At 38.8% G+C, this 25,269-nt stretch overlaps 1 protein-coding gene across 4 annotated transcripts in view; it reads right to left on the reverse strand.

Annotated features, from left to right (window-relative positions):
* The window catches only part of ryk (receptor like tyrosine kinase), a 334,382-nt gene that overhangs the window by 117,621 nt on the left and 191,492 nt on the right, over positions 1-25,269 (reverse strand). For all 4 annotated transcript variants that reach the window (XM_073040549.1, XM_073040548.1, XM_073040551.1 and 1 more), the window contains one exon: positions 7,270-7,395. In XM_073040549.1, the coding sequence (XP_072896650.1) occupies positions 7,270-7,395 (126 nt within the window). The remainder of the gene's footprint in view (positions 1-7,269; positions 7,396-25,269) is intronic.

A 25,269-nucleotide genomic window follows, 5' to 3' on the forward strand; every position in this document is an offset into this window, starting at 1 on the left:
ACCTCAAACACTATTTCTGATAGCTCGTTCCCATCCTTCGCACAAAGAAGCTGCCTCTGATGGTCCATTTAAACCTGTGATCTTAAACTGTTCTTTTGCAATGCCTCCCTGGGGGAAAAAAATATGCTTTCAACCCTGTCTATGTCCCTCATGAACATGTATACCTCTTTCAGGTTACCCCTCCATTTCCTGCACTTCAGGAAATAAAGTCCTAGACTGTGCAATTTGTCCTTGCAATTCAGACCTCAAGTCCAGGCAACATCCTTTTCTGCACTCATTTCCATTTAATTCCATCTTGGTAATACAATTTTACTCAATACTCCAAGTGTGGCTTTATCAATGTCTTATAAAACTGCAACACAACTTCCCAACTTACATATTCAACACCCTGACTAACAAAGGTCAGCATTCTACATGTCTTCATCACCACCCTATCTACCTGTATCCACTTGGTCGCCTCTGTTCCCTAACACTACCCAGAGCCCTACCATTCACTGGTTTAATCGCAGAATTAGGCAACCAGGTAGAATACTTAATTGAAATCAGCTATCACAGGACTTGTGCCACCTGGCTCTACAAGTACATAAATTAGATATTGTTCAGTAAATTGTACTATGTTCATGAAGAGTGGACTTTGCCAGCTAAGACTTTGAAAAATGAAGTAAACACAGGCATGGCAAAGCAGTGCAGATGCGTCATAGCTGCAGTTTAACAAATGCACAATCATGGTCCAGTAAGAACATGGTGAGTCAAAATGGCCTATTTATGTGGCGCACAATCATTCCCACATACTGAAAAATATTCAATGGAGGTAACAGGATGTACTGGTTGCAATTTTCCAAAATTTCATCAATTTTACAACAGTTCCCAAATATCAAAACCCCAATACTCAAGGCAGAGAAAGTGAACTAAAGGCCAGTAACAAGGAAAATACTTCCAGAGTGCTAATGGGGTACTTAACAAAAGGACTGTGTGGTGTCAATGTGGATTTTTGAAAGGGTAATCAATCATATTTGACACAAATCATCAAGAGTTCTTTTCTGAGGTTGTAATCCGAATAGATAAGAGAAGACTGGTGGCACATTCAGACCATCAAAAGAACTTCATTGACGTTCCATGAAAGGAAACCATATAACATAAAACAATTACAGTACGGATACAGGCCATCTCAGCCCTTCTAGTCTGTGCCAAACGCTTACTCTCACCTAGTCCCACCTACCTGCACTCAGCCCATAACATTCCACTCCTTTCCTGTTCAATTTTTTTTAAATGACGAAATCGAACCTGCCTCTACTGCTTCTACTGGAAGCTCGTTCCACACAGCTACCACTCTCTGAGTAAAGAAGTTCCCCCCCGTGTTACCCCTAAACTTTTGCCCCTTAACTCTCAAGTCATGTCCTCTTGTTTGAATCCCCCCTACTCTCAATGTAAAAGCCTATCCACGTCAACTCTATCACCCCTCATAATTTTAAATACCTCTATCAAGTCCCCCCTCAACCTTCTACGCTCCAAAGAATAAAGACCTAACTTGTTCAACCTTTCTCTGTAACTTAGGTGCTGAAACCCAGGTAACATTCTAGTAAATCTCCTTTGTACTCTCTCTACTTTGTTGACAGTTTTCCTATAATTCGGTGACCAGAACTGTACACAATACTCCAAATTTAGCCTCACCAATGCCTTGTACAATTTTAACATTACATCCCAACTCCTATGCTCAATGCTCTGATTTATACAGGCCAGCATACCAAAAGCTTTCTTCACCACCCTATCTACATAAGATTCCATCTTCAGGGAACTATGCACCATTATTCCTAGATCACTCTGTTCTACTGCATTCCTCAATACCCTACCATTTACCATGTATGTCCTATTTTGATTAGTCCTACCAAAATGTAGCACCTCACACTTATCAGCATTAAACTCCATCTGCCATCTTTCAGCCCACTCTTCTAACTGGCCTAAATCTCTCTGCAAGCTTTGAAAACCTACTTCATTATCCTCAACGCCACCTATCTAAGTATCATCTGCATACTTACTAATCCAATTTACCACCCCACCATCCAGATCATTAATGTATATGACAAACAACATTGGACCCACTACAGATCCCTGAGGCACACCACTAGTCACCGGCCTCCAACCTGACAAACAGTTGTCCACCACTACTCTCTGGCATCTCCCATCCAGCCACTGTTGAGTCCATTTTACTACTTCAATATTAATACCTAAAGACTGAACCTTCCTAACTAACCTGTGTGGAACCTTGTCAAAGCCCTTACTGAAATCCATATAGACAACATACACTGCTTGACCCTCGTCAACTTTCCTAGTAACCTCTTCAGAAAATTCAATAAGATTTGTCAAACATGACCTTTCACGCACAAATCCATGTTGACTGTTCCTAATTTGACCTTGTCTATCCAGATAATTATATATACCATCTCCACGAATACTTTCCATTAATTTACCCACCACTGACGTCGAACGTACAAGCCAATAATTGCTAGGTTTACTCTTAGAACCCTTTTTAACAATGGAACCATATGAGCAATACACCAATCCTCCAGCACATTCCTTGTTTCTAATGACATTTGAAATATTTCTGTCCAAACCCCTGCTATTTCTACACTAACTTCCCTTAAGGTCCTAGGGTATATCCTGTCAGGATCCACAGATTTATCCACTTTTATATTCCTTAAAAGTGCCAGTACTTCCTCCTGTTTAATCATCATAGTTTCCATAACTTCCCTACTTGTTTCCCTTACCTTACACAATTCAATATCCTTCTCCTTAGTGAATACCAAAGAAATTATTCAAAATCTCCCCCATCTCTTTTGGTTCCGCACATAGCTGTCCACTCTGATTCTCTAAGAGACCAATTTTATCCCTCACTATCCTTTTGCTATTAATATAACTGTAGAAACCCTTTGGATTTATTTTCACCTTACTTGCCAAAGCAACCTCGTATCTTCTTTTAGCTTTTCTAATTTCTTTCTTAAGATTCTTCTTACATTCTTTATATTCCCCGAGCACCTCATTTACTCCATGCTGCCTATATTTATTGTAGATATCTCTCTTTTTCATAACCAAGTTTCCAATATCCCTTGAAAACCATGGCTCTCTCAAACGTTTAACCTTTCCTTTCAACCTAACAGGAACATAAAGATTCTGTCCCCTCAAAATTTCACCTTTAAATGACCTCCATTTCTCTATTACATCCTTCCCATAAAACAAAATTGTCCCAATCCACTCCTTCTAAATCCTTTCACATCTCCAATCAAAAATCTCAACCCTGGGTCCAATCCTATCCTTCTCCATAATTATATGTAATATAATGTAGTGCAATTCCCATCAAAAAGAAACCATAAAACTTACAGAAAAAAGCTAAAAGTAAGGGATTATGGTACAGAAAAAAATAAACTTAATCTGAACAGGAATTATGAAAGTATTTGAGAAAAGGTCCCCACGCCTTATGAAATTTTATGTCCGAATTGAGAAGTGAATAATGAAATTTTTCAAGGTCTAAACAGGATATAATATCATTAAGCCATTGAACATGAGTGGGTGGGGCAAAATCTCTCCACCTGAGAAGAACTAAGCATCTAGCTAACAGAGAGGCAAAATATAGTGTTTGATGTTTAGTCGGACTCAAATGCATGTCTGCCTCACCCAAGGTACCAAAAAGGTCAATCAGAGGGTTAGGTTCTAAGTGGCAATTAAGAATATGGGATAAAGATAAAAAGACTTCTCTCCAGAATTTCTCTAGACTAGGACAATCCCAGTACATATGAATAAGAGAAGCCTCGCCCCCTTTACACTTGTCGCAAACAGGACTAATGTCAGGATAAAACCGCGACAATTTAGTTTTAGACATGTGAGCCCTATGTACAACCTTAAACTGTGAAAGACAGTGGCGAACACATAAAGAGGTTGAATTAACTGACTTAAGAATTGAATCCCAAACCGCACCAGATTAAGAAATATTTAAATCATGTTCCCAAGCAGTTCTAATTTTGTTAAAGGAAGCACATCTCAAGGTCATTAAATTATCACAAATAGAAGATATTAAGTCTTTACCCAATGGATTACTAGAAAGAAACAGGTCCACAATGTTTTCTTGAGCATCTCAGGAAAATTAGAAAAAAAAAGGGTTAATGAAATGTCTAATTTGAAGGTATCTAAAGAAATGAGTATTAGGTAGTTTAAACTTTACAGACAGTTTTTGAAAAGTTGCAAAACGATTATCCATGAAAAGATCTTCAAAGCACCTAATGCCCTTTCTATACCAATCATGAAATGTTGAGTCTTGCATAGAAGGTAGGAAAAGATGATTGTGTAAGATAGGACTAGAGAGAGAGAGAGACAGAAACCATGAAGGGCATTATATTTTCTAAACTGAACCCATATTCTCCAAGAAGTGCAGAAATTGAGAGATAAAGTCGGCCCTCCTTATCTGCAGGTTCTGCATATGCGAATTCAACCAACTGTGAATCAAGAAAACCCAGAAGTGCTCTTCCAACACTTGTTGCTCGAACATGTACAGACTTTTTTTTCTTGTCATTATTCCCTAAACAATGCAGTATAACAACTATTTCACATAGCATTTACATTGTATTAGGTATTATAAGTAATCTAGAGATGATTTAAAGTATACGGGAGGATATGCATAGGTTATCGTGGATGGGGATTGAAAAAAATTGGAAGTTCTCTTACTAAGTAAGTCGGAACAGATACATCCGGTATTATTTAGCGTCAGTTAGTCAAATGTTTGTCTTAGTATATAGTATATATTTTACCTTTCTATGCATATAAAACACTTAAGAACGTAAATACAAAGTACACTGCAGATGCTGTGGTCAAATCAACACGTACAAACAAGCTGGATGAACTCAGCAGGTCGGGCAGCATCCGTTGAAATAAGCAGTCAACGTTTCGGGCCGGACGTCAGGACGGAACTTAAGAACGTATCTTTCAGCGCTGGGCTCGGGAATGGAAGTTCCCCAGTTCGATCCAGTGACAGATCACTCCCGAGCGCGCTTGCCATCTGTGCCTGATTGATGTGGAAGATCAAAAACCCAAAACCCAATAATTAAACCACTGCGTTGCTTAGCAATAATTGTAGCTTTCATCAGGGCAGGGTCTTTCTCACTTTATCCTTTAAAATTGTTCCGATCGTAGACCGACTGTAGCCTAACGCTTTTCCAATGACCCATTTGGATATGTCCATACATGGCCTCCTCCACTGCTATGATGAGGCCAAACTCAAGTTGGAGGAGCAATACCTCATATACCGTTTGGGTAGTCTCCAGCCCCTTGATATGAAACATCGAATTCTCCAACTTCTGGTAATTCCCTCCCTCTCCCTTCCCCCATCCCACTTTCACTCTGTCTCCTCTTCCAGCTGCCTATCACCTCTCTCATGATTCTGCCTTCTTCTACTACCCATAGTGCTTTCCCCTTAGATTCCTTCTTCACCTCTCCTGCCTACCCTCCCCCACCCCTTGATCTTTCCTCTGATTGGTTTTCCACCCTCCCCCCACCTTCTTTATGGGGCACCTGCCCCCTCCTTCCTCGGCCTGAAATGTTGACTGCTCATTTCAACGGATGCTGCCTGACCTGCTGAGTTCATCCAGCTTGTTTGTATGTGTTAAATTCAATTAATGGTGTTGGCACTAGAGAACCCTCCCCCTCCCCCCGAATCCCAAAACAAGATAGCTACAAAAAAAAAAGCAGCAAGTTCTTTGGGAAAAAAAGACACCCCAAAACCCAACTTCCAGTTTCGTAACATTATCATAAGCTCCGTTTAACTAATAATTCAAAAACTAGAGAACTTATGCACTACGAATCAAAGTTATACATAAAGAGAAACAATTCCATCAAAAAGTATTAAACTTAATTCAAAATAATAATCCAGAATAGTCTACCCGTGAGAAGCTATGAGGAAAAAAAAATACAGTAATTTAAAAAGAAAACAGAAAAAGAACCAAAAAGAAGAAAATTTTTTAAGAAGTACTTAACGGCCATTTTAAATAATCAGATCGAGTCTGATGAAGTCGAAATGGTGGGGAGATCTTCAATAAATTTCTGAGCTTCCGTAACCGAGTTAAACCATTGTTTGTCCCCAGTATTAAGAGTTATTCGGAGATTGGCTGGGTAACGCAGAGAGGGTCTGAATCCACGATTGCAAAACTCCTTCATAACTTCTTTATTCTCGGCACACATCTTCAAAACTTGAGGAGCATAATCTTCAGTGATATGGACAGAGTGACACCTGAAATCCAATTTTCCCCTCCAACGTGCTTCCATGATGAGGTTTTTCACATGATAATGATACAAACAGGGAATAACTAGACGTGGCCTAGAGCCCAACTTGGGCTTGGCCAGAGATGTACAGTGCACTCTGTCTAATTCGGATGGGGTCAGAAGATTTCCTTCCCAAAAATCTCACAGAGTACAGAAGAAAAAAATTCAACAGGAGATCCCCTTTCGATAGCCTCTGACAGACTGAGAATTCGTAGATTATGACGTCTACTCGGGCCTTCGAGATCAGTTATTTTGGATGTTAACTTGGTGTTTTGCTCAGTCAAATTGGAACAGATGGCTTCCAGCTGCTGAACGTGGCATTTTGAATTTTCAGAAGTTAAACTCGAGATGAGATAAACGTTCGGCATGATCCTCCACTCTGGCGTTAATTTGATCCAATTTTGACTCCAATGAACTGAAAGAAGACTATATTCAGATATAATTTCTTGTCGATGCTGTTCCAAGATAGAGACAATCTCGGCAAAGGAGACAGAGACAGTCGCAGTTGTAGAGACTTCTTTTTTCCCAGATTTAGGAAACTTTGCCACCATTGTAGGACTGGCATATTCGCAGGCAGGTAAGAGAGCAAGAAAAATTAACAGACTTGGGTAAAAAAAAAGGAGATAAAGAATGCGGAGGTAAGAAATAAAACAAAGCAATAGTTTTAAGCAACTAAACTATCGCCATCTTACCGGAAGTCCAACAAAATATTTTTAGCTTAATTTAGTTGAACTACTGCAAACTGTCAGCACCGTTATGCAATTAAACACATTATATTCAATTAAAGTTAATTTCTTGTTTCTCCAAATTCCAATCTGATACAAGTAGTCTGAAATTATACTTGTGCTCAGCTTCAAGTGATCTATGAAAACCACATAAAATTTTTGAGGAAGCAATACTTTCAAAAAAATTTGCTGTCCAAAAAAACCTCTTCCTGTATAGTTCAAGTCAAGCTAAATTCATTACCTTCCTGAAGAACATCTTTGAGAGTGACCCTCTCTCTGGAGATAGCTATGTCCTTCACTTTAGCTTTTGCCTCTGATAGCGTAACACTTTTAAGATCATTCTTTTCTATCCGGAGTGTTGGGTAACCTGGAAGGAAAAAGTAAATGCCAATATGCTACATGTATACCTTATTCAAATCTCAAAGGTGTTTAATTGTATAAGTAATGAAAAATTACAACAATCGAGGTAGCTGGAGAAACCAACAAGTAATGAGGAAAACAGCTTTGATACCCCCTATTCCATCTGCCCACCAAGGAACTACGACCACCACATCCACCTCCCCATATTCTTTGCTCTTTAACTGATTCTACCCAACAGAATATGACCACCACCCCCACCCCGGTCCCAACCACTCTCCTCCTCTCCCTCCAATTTAGCCTAAAAGCAAACCACGGTTAACAACCCAAACGACTCAGAACTTTACAGTAGAGTTATATTAGTAGATTCTCTGGAAAACGGGATGTTAATTTTTAATACCTCAGCACACAATTAATTCACTTTTTAACATATCATACAATTTGAATATAAATTGCCCAGTAAACCAGGCAAGTGGAAACTAAACACAAAGTGAGGCCCTGTAAGTAGAAAGGGAGTGCAGGTGGACATGCAGACAGTAAACAAGGTTGTTAAAGGATACAGAAGGGTATGAATAAGTCAAAATTGTGGGTGGAGAAATTGCAGCTGAAGTTTTATCTGGGCAAGTGTGAATAATTGCACCTTGGGAGATCAAATGTCAGGGGAAAGAATCAAGTAAATGTGTACCTAGTATTCCCAAATAGTTATTTTACACTGGTTATTTACCAAGGAGAATAATGTAGAGACAATTAAGATTCGTATGAAACATGCTATTAGTTTCAAAGGAAGTATGCAAAAAGATAGCAACACACACAATATACTGGTGGAACACAGTAGGCCAGGCACCATCAAAGGGGAGAAGCACTGTCAATGTTTCGAGACCCTTCGTCAGGATATAGATGCTGCCTGGCCTGCTGTGTTCCACCAGCATTTTGTGTGTGTTGCTTGAATTTCCAGCATCTGCAGATTTCCTCGTGTGTGCAAAAAGATGGGTCTGGTCTACCGGTTGAGATTCTAAATTGGAGAAAGGCCAATTTTGAAAGAATCAGAAATGATCTGGCAAGTGTGGATTGGGACAGGCTTTTATTTGTCAAAGGTATATTTGGCAAGTGGGAGGCTTCCAAAAGTGAAATACTAAGCTTGTATGTGCCTGTCAGAATGAATGGTAAGGATACAAATGCAGGGAATCTTGGTTTTCAAGTGATATTAAGGCCTTGTTTAAGGGAAAAAAAGGAGCTGCATAGCAGGTATAGGCAGAAAGGAACAGATGAGGTACTTATGAAATGCAAGAGAACACTGAAGAAAGAAATCAGGACGGCTAAAAGAAAACATGAGGTTGCCCTAGCAGACAACGTCATGGAAAATCCTAAGGGTTTCCACTGATATGTTAAGAGGAAAAGGATTGCGCGGAACAAAATTGGTCTTCTGGAAGATCAGAAGAAATGGGGGAGATCTTAAATTAATTTTTTGCTTATGTATCTACTCAGGAGGTGGATACAGACTCTTATAGAAGTGAGAGAAAGCAGCATCAACTTCGTGGACCCTACTCAGATTACAGAGGAGGATGTGTTTGCTGTCTTGAGGCAAATTAAAGTGAATAAATCCCCAGGATCTGACAAGGTGTTCCCTCAGATCCTGTGTGGGGGTAAGTGCAGAAATTACCAGGGACCCAGCAGAGATATTTAAATCATCCTCAGCGACAGTAGTGATACCAGAGGATTGGAGAATAGTTAATATTGCTCCACTGTTTAGAAAAGGCTCTAAACATAAATCAAGAAATTATAGTATAGTGGGAGAAGCCAGACAGTGGTAGTAGATAGTTGCTTCTCTGACTGGAGGTCTGTGATTAGTCGAGTGCCACAGGGATCGGTGCTGGGTCCATTGTTGTTTCTCATCTATATCAATTATTTGGATGATAATGTGGTTAACTGGATCTACAAACTGGCAGATGACACCAAAATTGGGGGTTTAGTGGACAGCAAGGAAGACGATCAGAACTTGCAGCTGGATCTGGAGACCATCTGGCAAAATGGCAGATGGAATTTAATGTAGACAAGTGAGAGGTGCTGCACTTCGGTAGGACCAACCATAGTAGGTCTTACATAGTGAACGGTAGACCAAAGTGATCTGGGAATACAGGTCCATAATTCATTGTAAGTGTAATCAATGGTAGAAAGGGTGGTAAAGAAAGGTTTTGGCATATTGGCCTTCATGAATTAAATTGAGTACTGGAGATGAGGTGTTATGTTGAAGCAGTTTCAAGTGGAACTGCTAAGGATGTCTGGAGCGAAGGCATTTTACTACTCGGGGTAAAGAGAGGCAAGACTGCGCAGGTGCATGATGTCAGCCAGTAGAGCAGGAAAAGTTTTAAAAGGCAAGGAATCTTCGGTGGTTTTAGATTCAAAGCAAGAAGGCTATGGGTGGAATGACTAAGGAATTCTGGAGCGAAGGCGTTTTACTACTCAGGGTAAAGAGAGGCAAGATTGCGCAGACGCGTCATGTCAGCCAATAGAGCGGGAAAAGTTTAAAAACACAGCCATATTCAGCGGGCAGCTGAGTGAGAGGGTAGCAAAGTGAGAGGGCTTTGGCTCAACAGGCTTGGGCGGTAACAGGATGAGGCGAGGTAGTTAATTGCACAGGTAATTAACCTGCGTTAATTGCAGAAAGGAAGTATGTGTGTGAGGCCGGAAAGTCCTGGTGTCTCCCAGCCTCCTGGACGGCCAGTGCGTCAAGCTGCAGCTTCTAAGGGACGCGTTAGGGAACTGGAGTTGCAGCATGATGACCTTCGTCTGGTCAGGGAGAGCAAGGAGGTGATAGAAAGGAGTTATAGGCAGATGGTCACACCAGGGCCATGGAAGACAGACAAGTGGGTCACAGTCAGGAGAGGGAAGGGGAAGAGTCAGGAATTGAGAGTACCCCTGTGGCTGTCCCCTTGAACAGTAAGTACTCTTGCTTGAGTACAGTTGGGGGGGGAGGGGGACACAGCCTACCTGGGGGAAGCAACAGTGGCCGTGCCTCTGGCACAGAGTCTGGCCCTGTGGCTCAGAAGGGTAGGGAAAGGAAGAGAAAAGCAGTAGTGATAGGGGACTCTATAGTTAGGGGGTCAAACAGGCAATTCAGTAGATGCAGGAAAGAAACTCGGATGGTAGTCTGCCTCGGGACTCTGCCTCCCGCTCATGGACATGTAAGACATAGCTGCTTTCTGTCCGCCTTTAATCTCTCCCTTTTCCAACTTAAACTTTGAAATTTCAACTTTATTCAGTCGGATCTGTAGAGCAACAGTTATAATTATGGCTACTTTAAGGGGCACCAGGCGAAATCCGGACCCAGCTAACGGAAAGTCTAAAAAAGCTGACGAGTTCTTGAAAGAACACTTTTGGGTGAAGAGATTAGAGTCTCAAATCAGCAGTATCAGCACTGAAATAACTAAAAGAGAAATTTGAAGAAAAAATTGACACTCTGAGCCTTGATCTTAAAGAAGTTAGTTGAAATGCGGCTGACCTTTCTTCTCGTTTGGAAAAGGCTCAACAACGAATCGTGGATCTGGAAGCTCGGTTGCGAGGGAATAATATTCGAATTGTTAGATTAAAAGAGAAATCAGAATCTGCCTGCACACTGGATTATTTTGCTAAATGTTTCAGTCTTTATTTCCGGAGGTTTGTTTGCAACTCCCGGAGATTGAAGTGGCTCACAGAACCGGTGCTTTAAAACTTTTGGATGAAGGTAAAAACAGGCATATTGTTGTGCATTTTTTCCGTTTTAGAGACAAAGATCGCATTATTAAGCTTGCAAGAAAACAAAGGTTATTTCACTTTCAAGGTTCGGATATTTGCTTTTTTGAAGATTTTCCACGCGAAATTGTTAAGAAGCGTGCTGTATTCGCTCTGGTTATGACATTAGCATATGAAGAAAAGCTCCTTCCATCGTTACAACACCCAGCCAAATTAAGGCTTTTTGTCAAAAATTCTGGAGCTCATATTTTTGATGATCCAGCCAAAGCATTACATTTTATTAACTCTTTGTCTGACGAGTCCGATGATGAGTCTGAAGCCTGAAGTTTGAATGATTTACAACAGTTTGATTGCCTCGTGGCGTAAAGTGATGAAATTGGAAGATTTGATGGTTATAGAAAGTCTTTACCTTAAAATGTATTTTTATCTCTGAAAAAGACTGGTTTGGATAGTTTTAACCTCAGAAGACATAGTGGGAAAACTGTTGAAAGACTCTAGATAATTCTGAACCATCTAGAATTTTTTTTTTCTGCAGCATTTAAATGAACTGTTTGTTTTGTTCCGTATGCTTTTGTAAAGTTTTTTTAAGTAATTACTTGGATTTTTTACGTTTTAAAGATAGGTTGGATAATTTAAAGATGGCGATTGTTTTTCTTTTGTGCAAATATTTCAAGAATTGTTTTGGAAATGTTTTTCTTCCCTTATCTAATATTATGAAGGTTACTTTCAAAATTGAAGGTTGTTTTTTTCTATTAAAAAACTGTTCCTTTCAAATTAATTATATTAAGATTCATGTCGACTGTAATGAGTTTTATGATTGGTAGAGGGAGACAGAGATTAGTTTTTTCATTTTTTTAATTATTATTTAGGTAGGTGGAGATTATTACCGCTTCTTCGCTTTTCTTGGGGTTTGCGTCGATTGATATCGACTTATTTCTGGGCTTTTTAGTTTGGGTGGGTTTTTTTTCTTCTTTTTTTATCCTCATAATGGAATCCCGGAGCATACGCAAATTATCATTATTGTTGTTCATCTCCGCCAATTTCGATTATCTTATCCTGACATGCATCTAACTACTCTTTTTAGATACAAAGTCTCATGATATTATCTAAACAGTTAAATGTTTTAAGCTGGAATGTCCGTGGTTGGAATCATCCTATTAAGCGTAAGAAAACATTTAAAATTATTAACCGTATCCAACCTGATATAATCTTTGTTCAAGAGACACATATCAGGTTACGTGATAAGAATTGATTTTTTAAATCGTGGAAGGATCCTCAGTTTCATGCAAACTCTCAGAGAAAAATTCTACTTTTATTGATTCTAATATCCTTTTTAATCAGGAGGACATTATAGCCGATATTAATGGTAGATTTTTGATTGTTAAAGGATTAATTTATAATAGGAAAATGGTTTTGGTTAATATTTATAGCCCAAATGTAGATGATCCCTCTGTTTTTAAAGCTGTCTTTGCTCTGTTACCTGATTTAAATGAATATATGTTATTAATGGGTGGTGCTTTTAATACTTGTTTAAATCCTTTAATGGATAAGTCATCACCCAAACATTAATTCCCTAATCGTTCTGCATCACTTATTAATTCCTTTTTAATTGATTATGGTCTAATTGAAGTATAGAGGCATATGCATCCTAGCGATAGAGAATACTCTTTTTACTCACATGTTCATAATGTATATTCGAGAATTGACTATTTTATAGTTGACCCTCGACTTTTATTTAATGTTCAGAAATGTGAGTATGATGCAATTGCTATCTCTGATCATGCTCCTTTAAATTTAATATTTGAACTGAAAGATGTTGCTTCTACTAGACCATTTTGGCATTTTCCAGAACATGTTACAAAGTTCAGAATTTGTTGAGTTTATTGAAACTCAAATAAAAGAATTTTTTCTCTTTAATAATACAGGAAACGTCTCAAAGTTAGTAATTTGGGATACATTAAAAGCCTATTTACGTGGTTAGATTATTTCGTATATAGCTAAACTGAGAAACAAACAAGAATAGAATTAGATAAAATCTCTAAACAATTAAAGAATTAGATAACATTAATGCAATCTCTCCAAATGTTGTTTCATTTAAAAGAGTAGAATTACAATCACAATATAATTTATTATTAACATATCCTATTGAAGGATATTTGCTTAAATTGAAAAGTCAATTTTATATTTTCGGGGATAAAAATAATAAGCTCCTAGCCTCCCAATTAAGAGCAGCTAGAGCTAAAAGGCAAATTTTAAAGATTTGTAAAAATAATGGAGATATAGCAAGTAACCATGAAGACATTAATAATATTTTTCAAGATTTTTATTCTGATCTTTATAGATTTCAATTTCCTGCAGATTCCTCCAAAATGAAGGGTTTTTTTTACATAAGATTAAATTTCCTCAAATTTCTGCTGAAAATCCAGAATGCCTGATGCTCCAATTATTGAGAATGAAATTCAGAAAGCTATTTTATTAATGCAATCAGGTAAAGCTCCTGGACTTGATGGTTATTCGGTAGGATTTTACAAAAAATTTGAAAGATTACTTTCTCTGTATCTTTTGGAAATATTTCATGAATCCTTTGAAAAGGGTAGTTTACCTTCTTCCTTTTATGAAGCATCTATTTCCTTAATCCTTAAGAAAGATAAAGATCCTACTGAATGTTCATCATATAGATCTATTTCACTATTAAATGTGGATGCAAAAATTCTCTCTAAGGTAATGGCTAACCGCTTGGAAAATATTTTAACTAAAATCATCTCTATGGATGAAACGGGCTTTATTAAAGGCCATTACTCTTTCTCTAATGTTTGGCGATTGATGAATATTATATATTCACCAATATCTAAGCAACCTCAATGTGTTCTCTCTCTCGATGCAGAAAAGGCATTTGATAGAGTTGAGTGGCCATATTTGTTTAAAGTATCAGAAAAATTTAGTTTTGGTAATAATTTTAATAGGTGGATTCAAATGATTTATCTCAACCCTATTGCCACGGTTATTACATAATTTTAGGTCCTCTTTTTTTTCACTTTCTCGTGGTACTAGACAGGGATGTCCATTAAGCCCTTTATTATTTAATCTTGCATTGAAGCCTTTGGCTTTCACACTACGTGAAGCTAAAAATATTCATGGTATCTCTATGAATGAAACCATGCACAAGATATCTCTTTATGCAGATGATCATTTGGTGTTTATTTCGAGCCCTGAGGAATCAATTCCTAATCTTTTGGAAACACTAAAAAACTTTGGTAAATTCTCAGGATATAAAACTTGAATAAAAGTGAATTGTTTCCATTAAATGCCTGTTTTTATATATAATGATATTCCTTTTAGAATTGTTAATACTTTTAAATATTTAGGTATTATAATTACTAAAAAATATAAAGATCTTTATAAAGTTAATATAGTTCCTTTAATGGACTCCATGAAACAATTATTTTCTAGATGGAATCCACTCAGTCTCTCTTTAATAGGCCGTATCCATGCTGTGAAAATGATGATTTTACCTAGATTTTTATATATTTTCCAGAATATACCTATCTTTTTAACTAAAATTTTTTTTGATCAAATTGACTCTCTTATTTCTTCCTTTATTTGGAACAATAAAAGATCAAGAATTAATAAGTATAATTTACAAAAATCTAACAAAGATAGTGGACTTGCACTTCCTAATTTAAGACTGTATTATTGGGCTGTTAATATCAGACTATTATGGCTATATTGGCTCAACAAGAGCCAAAGACCATTATGGGTTGATTTGGAACTAAAAGCTGTTAAACAATTTCATTTAACTTTAATATTAGGAGCTCCATTACCTCTACAACTCTCTAAATTCCAAATTTAAATCTTTACCCTGTTATTAAACAGTCCTTACCGATTTGGTTTCAGTTTCGCAAAATTTTTAATTTTAAACAATTTAAGCTGTCTAGTTTTCAATATCGAAACTTTTTATTTAAACCTTCAATAATCAATCCCATTTTTCTCCTATGGAGAAATAAAGGGATCCGTTCTTTTACAGATTTATTTTGTGATGGTCGATTATTGACTTTTGAAGAGTTAATTAATAAATATTCTCTCGCTCATACACATTTTCTGTAGTATCTTCAGGTTAGACATTTTTTACAATATTTATCTAAGTTTCCATATTTGCAAGAATCTGATTTGCTGGATACCATTTTGAAGTTGAATCCGTTAGTGAGAGGTTCTATTAGCAGAATTTATAATTTAATTTTGTTACAAAAAGAGAACCTCTCACTAAAGATTAAACAAGATTGGGAGAGAGAACTTAATATGACTTTTGTTAATGAAGATTGATTGCGAGTTTTGAAAAACGTAAATAGTTCCTCTATATGTGCCAATCACTGTTTAATTCAGTTTAAAATTGTTCATCGTTATTACCGTAGATGCCGGATTATAAGCCGCTACTTTTTTCCCACGCTTTGAACACTGCGGCCTTTACTACGGTGCGGCTAATGCATGGTTTTTTTTCATGCCGCCAAAAACATTTTGCCTCGTAACAGTAGACCAATAAAATTGATGAGTAGTTCACAGAGGTCCAATGAAATTGTACGATAAATCAAGCGCACTTTCACAATTAAATTATTGTAAATCAGTCATTTGTACTCACCCTCATCAACATGGAAAACACTCGAAGCATTGTGCTGCCTTTATGGCAGTTATTTAGTTTATAATATTTTCGCTTAGTAATTCATTTGTTAGTATTTTCTAGTTAAAGTTAGAAGTGTTTTAAGTATATTTGTTTTCTGTACTACATCCCGGGATGCTATGACGTCACATCCGGTTTCGCCGCGTCGTGTGGGAAAATACCGGTTTGCGATAAACGGAAAGGTGGGGGCCGAGCGCATTAGACCCGCGCGAGAACGCTGCTTTTAAGTTAAAGGCGATCAATAACTTTTCCTGGTAGGCTGCAGTATATATTTTTTTACCAGTCGTTAGGAGATATTGGAATGTTGTTCGTGCACTGTTCAGTAAAAAAGTATACGCAACGTAATTTGTGTGTTACCGATACGTATGTATATTTAAAAGTAGCCGTGTTACAGGCACGGTTCGAAAAAAAGCATTTGCAATATGTATTTGTTTATGTTACCATACGGATTTAATTAAAAGTTAAAAAATCCTCACGTGTAATATCTTTCTGTGTAAATATCTCATATTACAACGTGGGACACCTGCGGCTTAAAATCCGGTGCGGCTTGTACAAGTACAAAATTGATTTTCTTTCTAAAATTAGAGCCTGCGGCTTTTAATCAGGTGCGCTCTGTAGTACGGAATCTACGGTACCTAACAAAGGAGAGACCATCTAAAATATTCCCTAGTATAGATAACCACTGCAATAAGTGTAAAACTGAAGTAGCTACTTTGTCACATATGTTCTGGTCATGTTCTTTATTAAAACCATTTTCGAAATCTTTATTCTCTATAATTTCTAAAGCTCTGAAAATTAATTTACAACCTAATAGATTGTTCCATTTGGAATAGTTCGCATCATATTCAGGGTATTTCATCTTCGGATCCACATGTAATTGCATTTGTTACATTATTGACAAGAAGGGCTATTTTATTAAAAGTGGAAAGATATTTCTGTCCCTATAGCGACTGAATGGTAGTGTCAGGTAATGTTATGTCTCTTTTCGGGAGGAATTAGCAGTAGACCTTTTGATCCCCGGATCGACTTTGCGGGGGGGGGGTGGTGTATTTGTGTGTGTGTGTGTATATATATAGGATGGTAAGACGTATTGCTCTGGGGGTTGGTTCCCAATGGTTTTTTCCCCTTTTTTTTGTAGTTAATGAGTTTTTTTCTTAGATAGGGCTTTTTTTTCCTTCTTTCCCTTACATAATTTTTTTTCATTTTTATATATTACCATCAGTTTTTATTTTCTTCAGCTTTATTAATTGTATATATATTAAATTGTTGAAGTTTTGTATCATCTTTTAGCTGTAGAAGATTATGTACCAATAAAAAGATTCTAAAAATGAAAAATGGTAGTTTGCCTCCCAGGTGCCAGGGTCCAGAATGTTTCAGATTGCATCCATGATAACCTGCGGTGGGAGGGAGAACAGCCACAGGTCGTGGTACATATTGGTGCCAATGACATAGGTAGGAAAAGGGAAGAGGTCCTAAAAGCAGACTACAGTGAGTTAGGAAGGAAGTTGAGAAGCAGGACCACAAAGGTAGTGATCTCGGGATTACTGCCTGTGCAACGTGACAGTGAGTATATGGATAGAATGAGGTGGAGGATAAATGCATAGCTGAGGGATTGGAGCAGGGGGCAGAGATTCAGATTTCTGGATCATTGGGACCTCTTTTGGGGCAGGTGTGACCTGTACAAAGAAGACAGGTTGCACTTGAATCCCAGGGGGACCAATATCCTGGCGGCGAGGTTTGCTAAGGCTATTGGGGACAGTTGAAATTAGAATTGTTGGGGGGTGGGAACCAAACTGAAGAGACTGGGGAAGAGGCAGTTGGCTTACAAATAGAAAGTTTGGAGACAGTGTGTGAGAGAGGATAGGCAGGTGATAGAGAAGGGACGCGCTCAGACAGATGGTTTGAGTATTGTGAACAAAGCGGATGAGCTTACAGCATAGATCAGTACTTGATGGCTCAGGGACAAGAATGGTTACTTGAAGTGCTGACTTTCAGATGTTTCAGAAAGGACAGGGAGGGAGGCAAAAGAGGAAGGGCTTGGCACTGTTGATCAGAGATGGTGTCACGGCTGCAGAAAAGGTGGACGTCATGGAGGGATTGTCTACAGAGTCTCTGTGGGTGGAGGTTAGGAACAGGAAGGGATCAATAACTCTACTGGGTGTCTTTTATAGGCCGCTCAATAGTAACAGGGATATTAAGGAGCATATAGGGAAACAGATCCTGGAAAGGTGTATTAATAACAGAGTTGTCATGGTGGGAGATTTTAATTTCCCAAATATAGATTGGCATCTCCCTAGAGCAAGGGGTTTAGATGGGGTGGAGTTTGTTAGGTGTGTTCAGGAAGGTTTCTTGACACAATATGTAGATAAGCCTACAAGAGGAGAAGCTGTACTTGATTTGGTATTGGGAAATGAACCTGGTCAGGTGTCAGATATCTCAGTGGGAGAGCATTTTGGAGATAGTGATCATAATTCTATCTCCTTTACAATAGCATTGGAGAGAGATAAGACCAGACAAGTTAGAAAAGTGTTTAATTGGAGTAAGGGTAATAATGAGGCTATAAGGCAGGAATTTGGAAGCTAAAATTGGGAACAGATGTTCTCAGGGAAAGGTACGGAAGAAAAGTGGCAAATGTTCAGGGGATATTTGTGTGCAGTTCTGCATTGGTACGTTCCAATGAGACAGGGATGTTATGATAAGTCCACAGGTCCTGATGGGATATAACCCCAGTTATTAAGAGAGGCAAGAGACTAGACTGCTGGGGCCTTGGCCAATATCTCCATGTACTCTCCAGCCACAAACAAGGTGTTAGAAGACTGGCGAGTAGCTAATGATTTTCCAGTTTTCAAGAAGGGAAATGGAATCTATATACTTGTGAGTCTCACGTCAGTAGAGGGGAATTTACTTAAATGGATTCTTAGGGACAGGATTTTGGAGAAGCTATGAAAAGTCCTTAGAGTATAAGATTAAAGTGAATCCCAAGGAATACCATACATACATCAGGAGCAAGAGGATAACAGGAGTGCATATGACCATTCAAGGATAAAGGAAGGAATGTGCTTGGATGTAGAGGATGTGGGTGAGATCCTAAATAAATTCTCTACATTAGTATTTACCTAGGAGAAGGACATGGCAGATAGGGAGATCTGTGTGAAGCCTGCAAACATGCTGGGGCATTTCAAGGTAAACAAGGAGGTAGTATGAAACTAAATTAATCCTCAAGGCCTGATGGGTGAAAGTGGAATACGTAAGGAATGTGCTGCCAGTGACAGTGGAAATATAATAGAGAAGCTTCAGATGCTTTTATATAGGTACATGAAAGTGTAGAGAGTGGAAGAATATAGAACGTGCAGACAGAAGGATTAGTTTAGTTACTAGTTTAATTAGTTCAGCGCAACATCATGTACCAATGGGCTTATTTGCTGTTAAGTACTGTTCTAGGCTCATATGACATGTGTACTTTCATTGGTCGGGGCACTGAGTAGAAGTCAGAAAGTCATGTTTCAACAATACATAACTTCAATTAGACTGCACTTCTTGATGTTTCATTATAGCAAGGATTTGAAGGCTCTGGGGAGGATGTAGAAGAAGTTCACCAGAATATTGCATGGATTAGAAAGGAGAGACTGGACACACTTGGACCATTTTCTCTGGAGCATTGAAGGCTGAGAAGGGATCTGAAATGAGTTTATCAAATTATGGAAGGCTTAAGTCAAGTAGATTTGAAGTTTTTTTTCCCTAGGGTATACATATCAAATATTAGATGACACACCTTTAAAGTGAGAGGGACTAAATTTGAAGGAAATATGAAAGGCAAGCTTTTTTGCACGGTGGTAGGAGCCTGGAATGTGCAACCAAGGATGCTAGTGGAAGCAGAGACACACAATAGGAACATTTGGAAGAATTTACACAGGCACAGGAAAATGCAGGGATGAAAGGATATGAATAATGTGCAGAAAAATGGGACGAGCTTAATTGGCATCATGGATGGTATAGACATCATGGCCAAGGTGCCTACTCCTGTGCCATACTGTTCTGAGTTCTATGGAACGGAACCGAGGTGAGTTGGAACCTTCTGAGTCAAATGCCAAACCACTAGAACATCTGCTTAGTCAGATAGCACATTATCAGCTTACTGTAGATAAAAGAACTTGAAAATATAAGAAAATACCAGACTCTTTCATTGAAAGTCCACTCATACTTCTAAACAGCAGATAACATGTCCACCATTCTTTCATGATTAACTAATTTCAGGTAATACACCAGCGACAGTAAGAATAGAATAGACTGAAGATGCAGAGGCCAACGTTTTAGCTTCTGGATCACTTCTGCTGAAGGTATGACTTGTACAAAAAGGATGAGTTGCATATGAATTTGAGCCATTGGGGAGGGCTTTAAAATAATTTGTTAGTGGGATAGGAACCAGAGGGACAAGGCAGAGGATAGAGCAGTTGGTATACTGTGCATATACTGAAACGGTGAGGAAGGATAAGAAGTTGTTAGGGCAAAATTGCAGTCAGTGAGATGGTTTGAAATGTTTCTACATTAAAGCAAGTTGTATCAGAAACAAGGATGATCAGTACACGAAACTACAATGTTGTGGCCACTATAGAGACTTGGCTGTCACAGGGAAAGAATGTGCTATATGTGTCTTATGCTGTGTGTGACTATTGATCTTGCATTCTGTGTCTGCACTTTGGCCTCAAAGGAACGCTGTTTCATTTAGCTGTACACATGGGCATCCATGTATGGTTGAATGGCAAACTTGAACTTGAATGGCTTCTGAATGTTCCAGGACTTAGGTGCTTCAAAAAAGGACAGGGAGTGAGATAACAGCTGGAGGAGTGCATGACTAATCATGGATAGTATCATAACTACAGAAAGGGAAGACATTGTGGAGGGATTGTCTACTGAGTCAGAGTGGGCAGAAGTCAGAAAAGAACCATGATGTAATGTTGCAGCTCTATAGGACCATGAAACATTGGAGCAGAATTAGGCTGTTCAGCCTATCAAGTCAGCTTTAATCATGGCATACAAACACTTTCTCCTGACTTCTCCCCGTAACCTTTGGCGCCTTGGCTAATCAAGAACGTATCACCCTCTGATTAAAATATACTTTCTCTTGGTTTCCATAGCCATCTGTGGAAATGAATTCTACAGATTCACTATCTCCTGGTTAAAGAAATTCCTCATTTCTGTTTTAAATGGACATCATTCTATTCTGAGACTGTTCCTTCTGATCCTAGATTTCCCCCAGAGAACATCCTCTCCATATCTGCTCTAACTAGGCCTTTCAATGTTCAATGAGTTTAATGAGATTATCTGCCACCAATTCTCTAAATTCTATTTTTGTGTTGTTCACAAACTTGGCCAGAAAGTCATCAGATTCAGATTCAGTTTATTGTCATTTAGAAACCACAAATGCAATGCAGTTAAAAAATGAGACAACGTTCCTCCAGAATAATATCACAAAAGCATATGACAAAACAGACTACACCAGAAAATCCACATAACATTTGGCAATCCCCAATCCAGAGAGGCTGCTGCGTATTAATATCGCGCTACCGTCTTAGCGCGTTTCCCGGAAAGGAGCTCCAAATCCACCAGACAAAACAAGACCAATTCTGTCATCCTAAGCATTCACATATAACATGAAAAGAAGCAGACTCAACAATGACTCCTGCAGAACACCACTAGTCCCCAGTAGCCAACCAGAAAAGGCCTCCTCTATTCCAATTCTTTGCCTCCTGCCAGTCAGCCATTCTGCTATCTATGCTATTATCTTTCCTGTAATATCATGGGCTTTTAACTTGCTAAGCAGCCACATGTGTAGTACCTTGTTAAAGGCCTTCTGAAAATCCAAGTAAAGAACAACCACTGATTCTCCTTAGTTTATCCTGCTACCGTAGATTTCGCACTACAGAGCGCACCTGATTAAAAGCCGCTGGCTCTAATTTTAGAAATAAAATCAATTTTGTACTTGTACAAGCCGCACCGGATTTTCGGCCGCACCGGATTTTCGGCCGCAGGTGTCCCACGTTGTAATATGAGATATTTACACAGAAAGATATTACACGTGAGGATTTTTTAACTTTTAATTAAATCCATATGGTAACATAAACAAAATGCTTTTTTTCGAACCGTGCCTGTAACGCGGCTACTTTTAAATATACGTTGCGTATACTTTTTTACTGAACAACATTCCAATATCTCCTAACGACTGGTAAAAAATATATATACTGCAGCCTACCAGGAAAAGTTATTGATCGCCTTTAACTTAAAAGCAGCGTTTTGGCTCCGCCGCTCGCCCCCCGCCTTCCCGGTATTTCCCACAAGACACGGCGAAACCGGGTGTGACGTCATAGCATCCCGGGATGTAGTACAGAAAACAAATATAGTTAAAACACTTCTAACTTTAACTAACAAATGAATTACTAAGCGAAAATATTATAAACTAAATAACTGCCATAAAGGCAGCACAATGCTTTTCTTCGAGTGTTTTCCATGTTGATGAGGGTGAGTACAAATGACTGATTTACAATAATTTAATTGTGAAAGTGCGCTTGATTTATCGTACAATTTCATTGGACCTCTGTGAACTACTCATCAATTTTATTGGTCTACTGTTACGAGGCAAAATGTTTTTGGCGGCATGAAAAAAAATCATGCATTAGCCGCACCGTATTAAAGGCCGCAGTGTTCAAAGCTGTTCAAAATGTGGGAAAAAAGTAGCGGCTTATAATCCGACATCTACGGTAGTTATTTCCTCTACAAATTCCAACTGATTTATCAGACAAAATATCTAATTAAGTAAACAATGCTGACTTTGGCCTATTTTATCTTATGCCTCCAAGTACCTCAAAACCTCATCCCTAATAAACATCTTCCCAACCACTGAGGTCAGAGAGCTAAGCTAAATTATCGGCCAGTTAAACCCTGGGTAGACCACACTTAGAAATTTGTGTTCAATTTATTAGAGAGGATGCAGGGGATGTACATAGATTAGAAAACATACTTTATGAGGATAGACTGAGTAAGCTAGGGCTTTCTCTTTGGAGCGAAGAATGAGAGGTGACTTTATAAAGGTGTGCAAATTAATAAGAAGCATATATCAAGTGAATAGCCAGAGGCTAATTCCAAGGTGGAAATGGGTAGTACCAGGGAGCATAATTTTAAGCTGATTGGAGGAAAGCATGGGGGGGGGGGGGGCATCAGAGGTAAATTCTTTACACAGAGAGTGGTGGGTGCATGGAACACTCCAAAAGCAATGGTGGGAGAGGCAGACACATTAGGGACATTTAAGTAACTCTTAGAAAGGAACACAGAAGATAGAAAAATGGAGGGTTATGTAGGAGGGAAGGGTTAAGTTAATCTTAGAGTAGGTTGAATGCTTGACACAACATTGTGGGACGAAGAACCTGCACTGTGCTGTAGTGTTCTATTTTCTGTGTACATCCATTCTTTACTTACAAAGCTACTCCACTTATTATTTTCTGTTTGTTCTTTTGCAATTATAATTTGTTAAATTAATGAGGGGTGAATTGACTAGGGTTGAGTAACAATAAGATGAAAAGCTATGATCAAGAAAGGGATGTTAAGGGAGATGATATAAGGCACACAGAAAGGCTTAAAATTGCAAAGCAATTTAAAAATAATCAAGATTGCTTAGTGTCATTTCCTGCAAACAAGTGTAAAGGGGAACAAAATAGTTGTTGTTCTGGATCTGATGCGGTGCAAAAAATACAAAAGACAACTAATAAAAGCTAAATACATAAGATAGCTTACATACATAGATGGAGTGTATGCATATAAAGTAACACTAAGCTATACATAAGCTGACTGACAAGAAATAAAGTAGTGTTGGAGCTAGAGAATGGAGGTATTGATTAGTCTTACTGCTTGGAGAAGTAACAGTTTTGAGACTCGTGGTCCTGGTGTGCATGTTTCATAGCTTCCTCCTTGATGGGAGAGAGACAAACAGTCCATGGACAGGGCAAGTGGGATCCTTCCTGATGTTATTAGCCCTTTTTCAGCACCTTTCTGTATATACGTCCTTGATAGCAGGTAGGCAGGTGCCTGTGATGTGTTAGGTAGTTTCAACTACCCTTTGCAGAGCATTCCTGTTTGTTGCAATGCAGTTTCCGTAGCAAGCTAAGAAGCAGCTTGACAGGAGGTCAGTTATAGAAAAGTACAGCACAGTAACATGCCATTCTGTGCCAAACAATTTAAGCTGCCAACTTGCATTGACCTATACTGGGACCATAGCCCTCCATACCCCCATCATCCTTTGTATCCATCTTAAACGTTGAGATTGACCTTGCATGGCATTGGCAGCTCGTTCCACACTCTGCATTGGAAGCTTGCTCCATATTCTCACAACCCTATGAGTGAAGAAATTTCCATTCATGTTCCCCTTAAACTTTTCACCTTTCGCCTTAACCCAGGACCTCTAGTTGTAGTCCCACCCAACCTCAGAGGAAAAAGCCTGCTTGTACTTATCCTATCTCTACCCCTCTTAGGCCCGTTATCTTTACCTTTTACTCTGACATGCACATACAAGCTTTGTATTCACAAAATTTTACTTTTAAAGGCATTGTTTTGTGGCAGTCTGTGGATGATACAAAGTTAGGTGGAGGGGTAGGTAGTGCTGAGAAAGCAATGCGATCACAGCAGAAACAAATTGGAAGAATGGGCAAAAAAAGTGGTAGATGGAACACAGTGTTGGGAAATGTATGATAATGCATTTTGGTAAAAGGAACAATAGTGCAGATGATTACCTAATGGAGAGAAAATTCAAACATCAGAGGTGCAGAGGGACTTGGGAGTCATTGTGAAAAACTCCCAGAAGGTTAATTCACAGGCTGAGTCGGTGGTAAAGATGGCAAATGTAATTCTGGCATTTATTCCAAGTTGAGTAGAATATAAAAGCAAGGAGAAAATGCTGAAGCTTCATAAGACCCTTGGAGTATTGTCAACAGTTTTGGCTCCCATACCTCAAACAGGATGTGTCATCATTGGAGAGAGTCCTGAGGAGGCTTAGCCAGAGTGTAGAGAATCTGTGAAATACTCTGCCTACAATGCAGTGGAAGCCAGTTCTGTGGGTGTAGTTAAAGTGCAAGTTGATAGTTTCCTAATCAGTCAGGGCATCAAAAGATACGGCAAGAAGGCAGGTTGAGTGGCATCAACCATGATGGAATGGCAGAGCAGACTCGGGTGGGATGAATGGCTTAATTCTGCTGGAATGTCTGATGGTCTTATCACTCTGACTTTTCTTTGCTAGATCATCCCCACAACAGTCTCCAAAGAGGTTTTCCTGGTGTTGACGGGAAAAGCTTCAGTGGTGTTTTGTATTGGCTGTTTAACCCCTTTCCCCTTCCTGACTGTTACCCAGTTTCCTGTGTCCTGGTCCTTGAATGTAACTACTTCTCTATATGTCCTATCTATCACCCTCTTAGCCTCCTGAATGATCCAGAGTTCATCTAG

This window comes from Hemitrygon akajei, chromosome 3, assembly GCF_048418815.1.
Source record: "Hemitrygon akajei chromosome 3, sHemAka1.3, whole genome shotgun sequence".
In the NCBI taxonomy this organism is placed as follows: Eukaryota; Metazoa; Chordata; class Chondrichthyes; order Myliobatiformes; family Dasyatidae; genus Hemitrygon; species Hemitrygon akajei.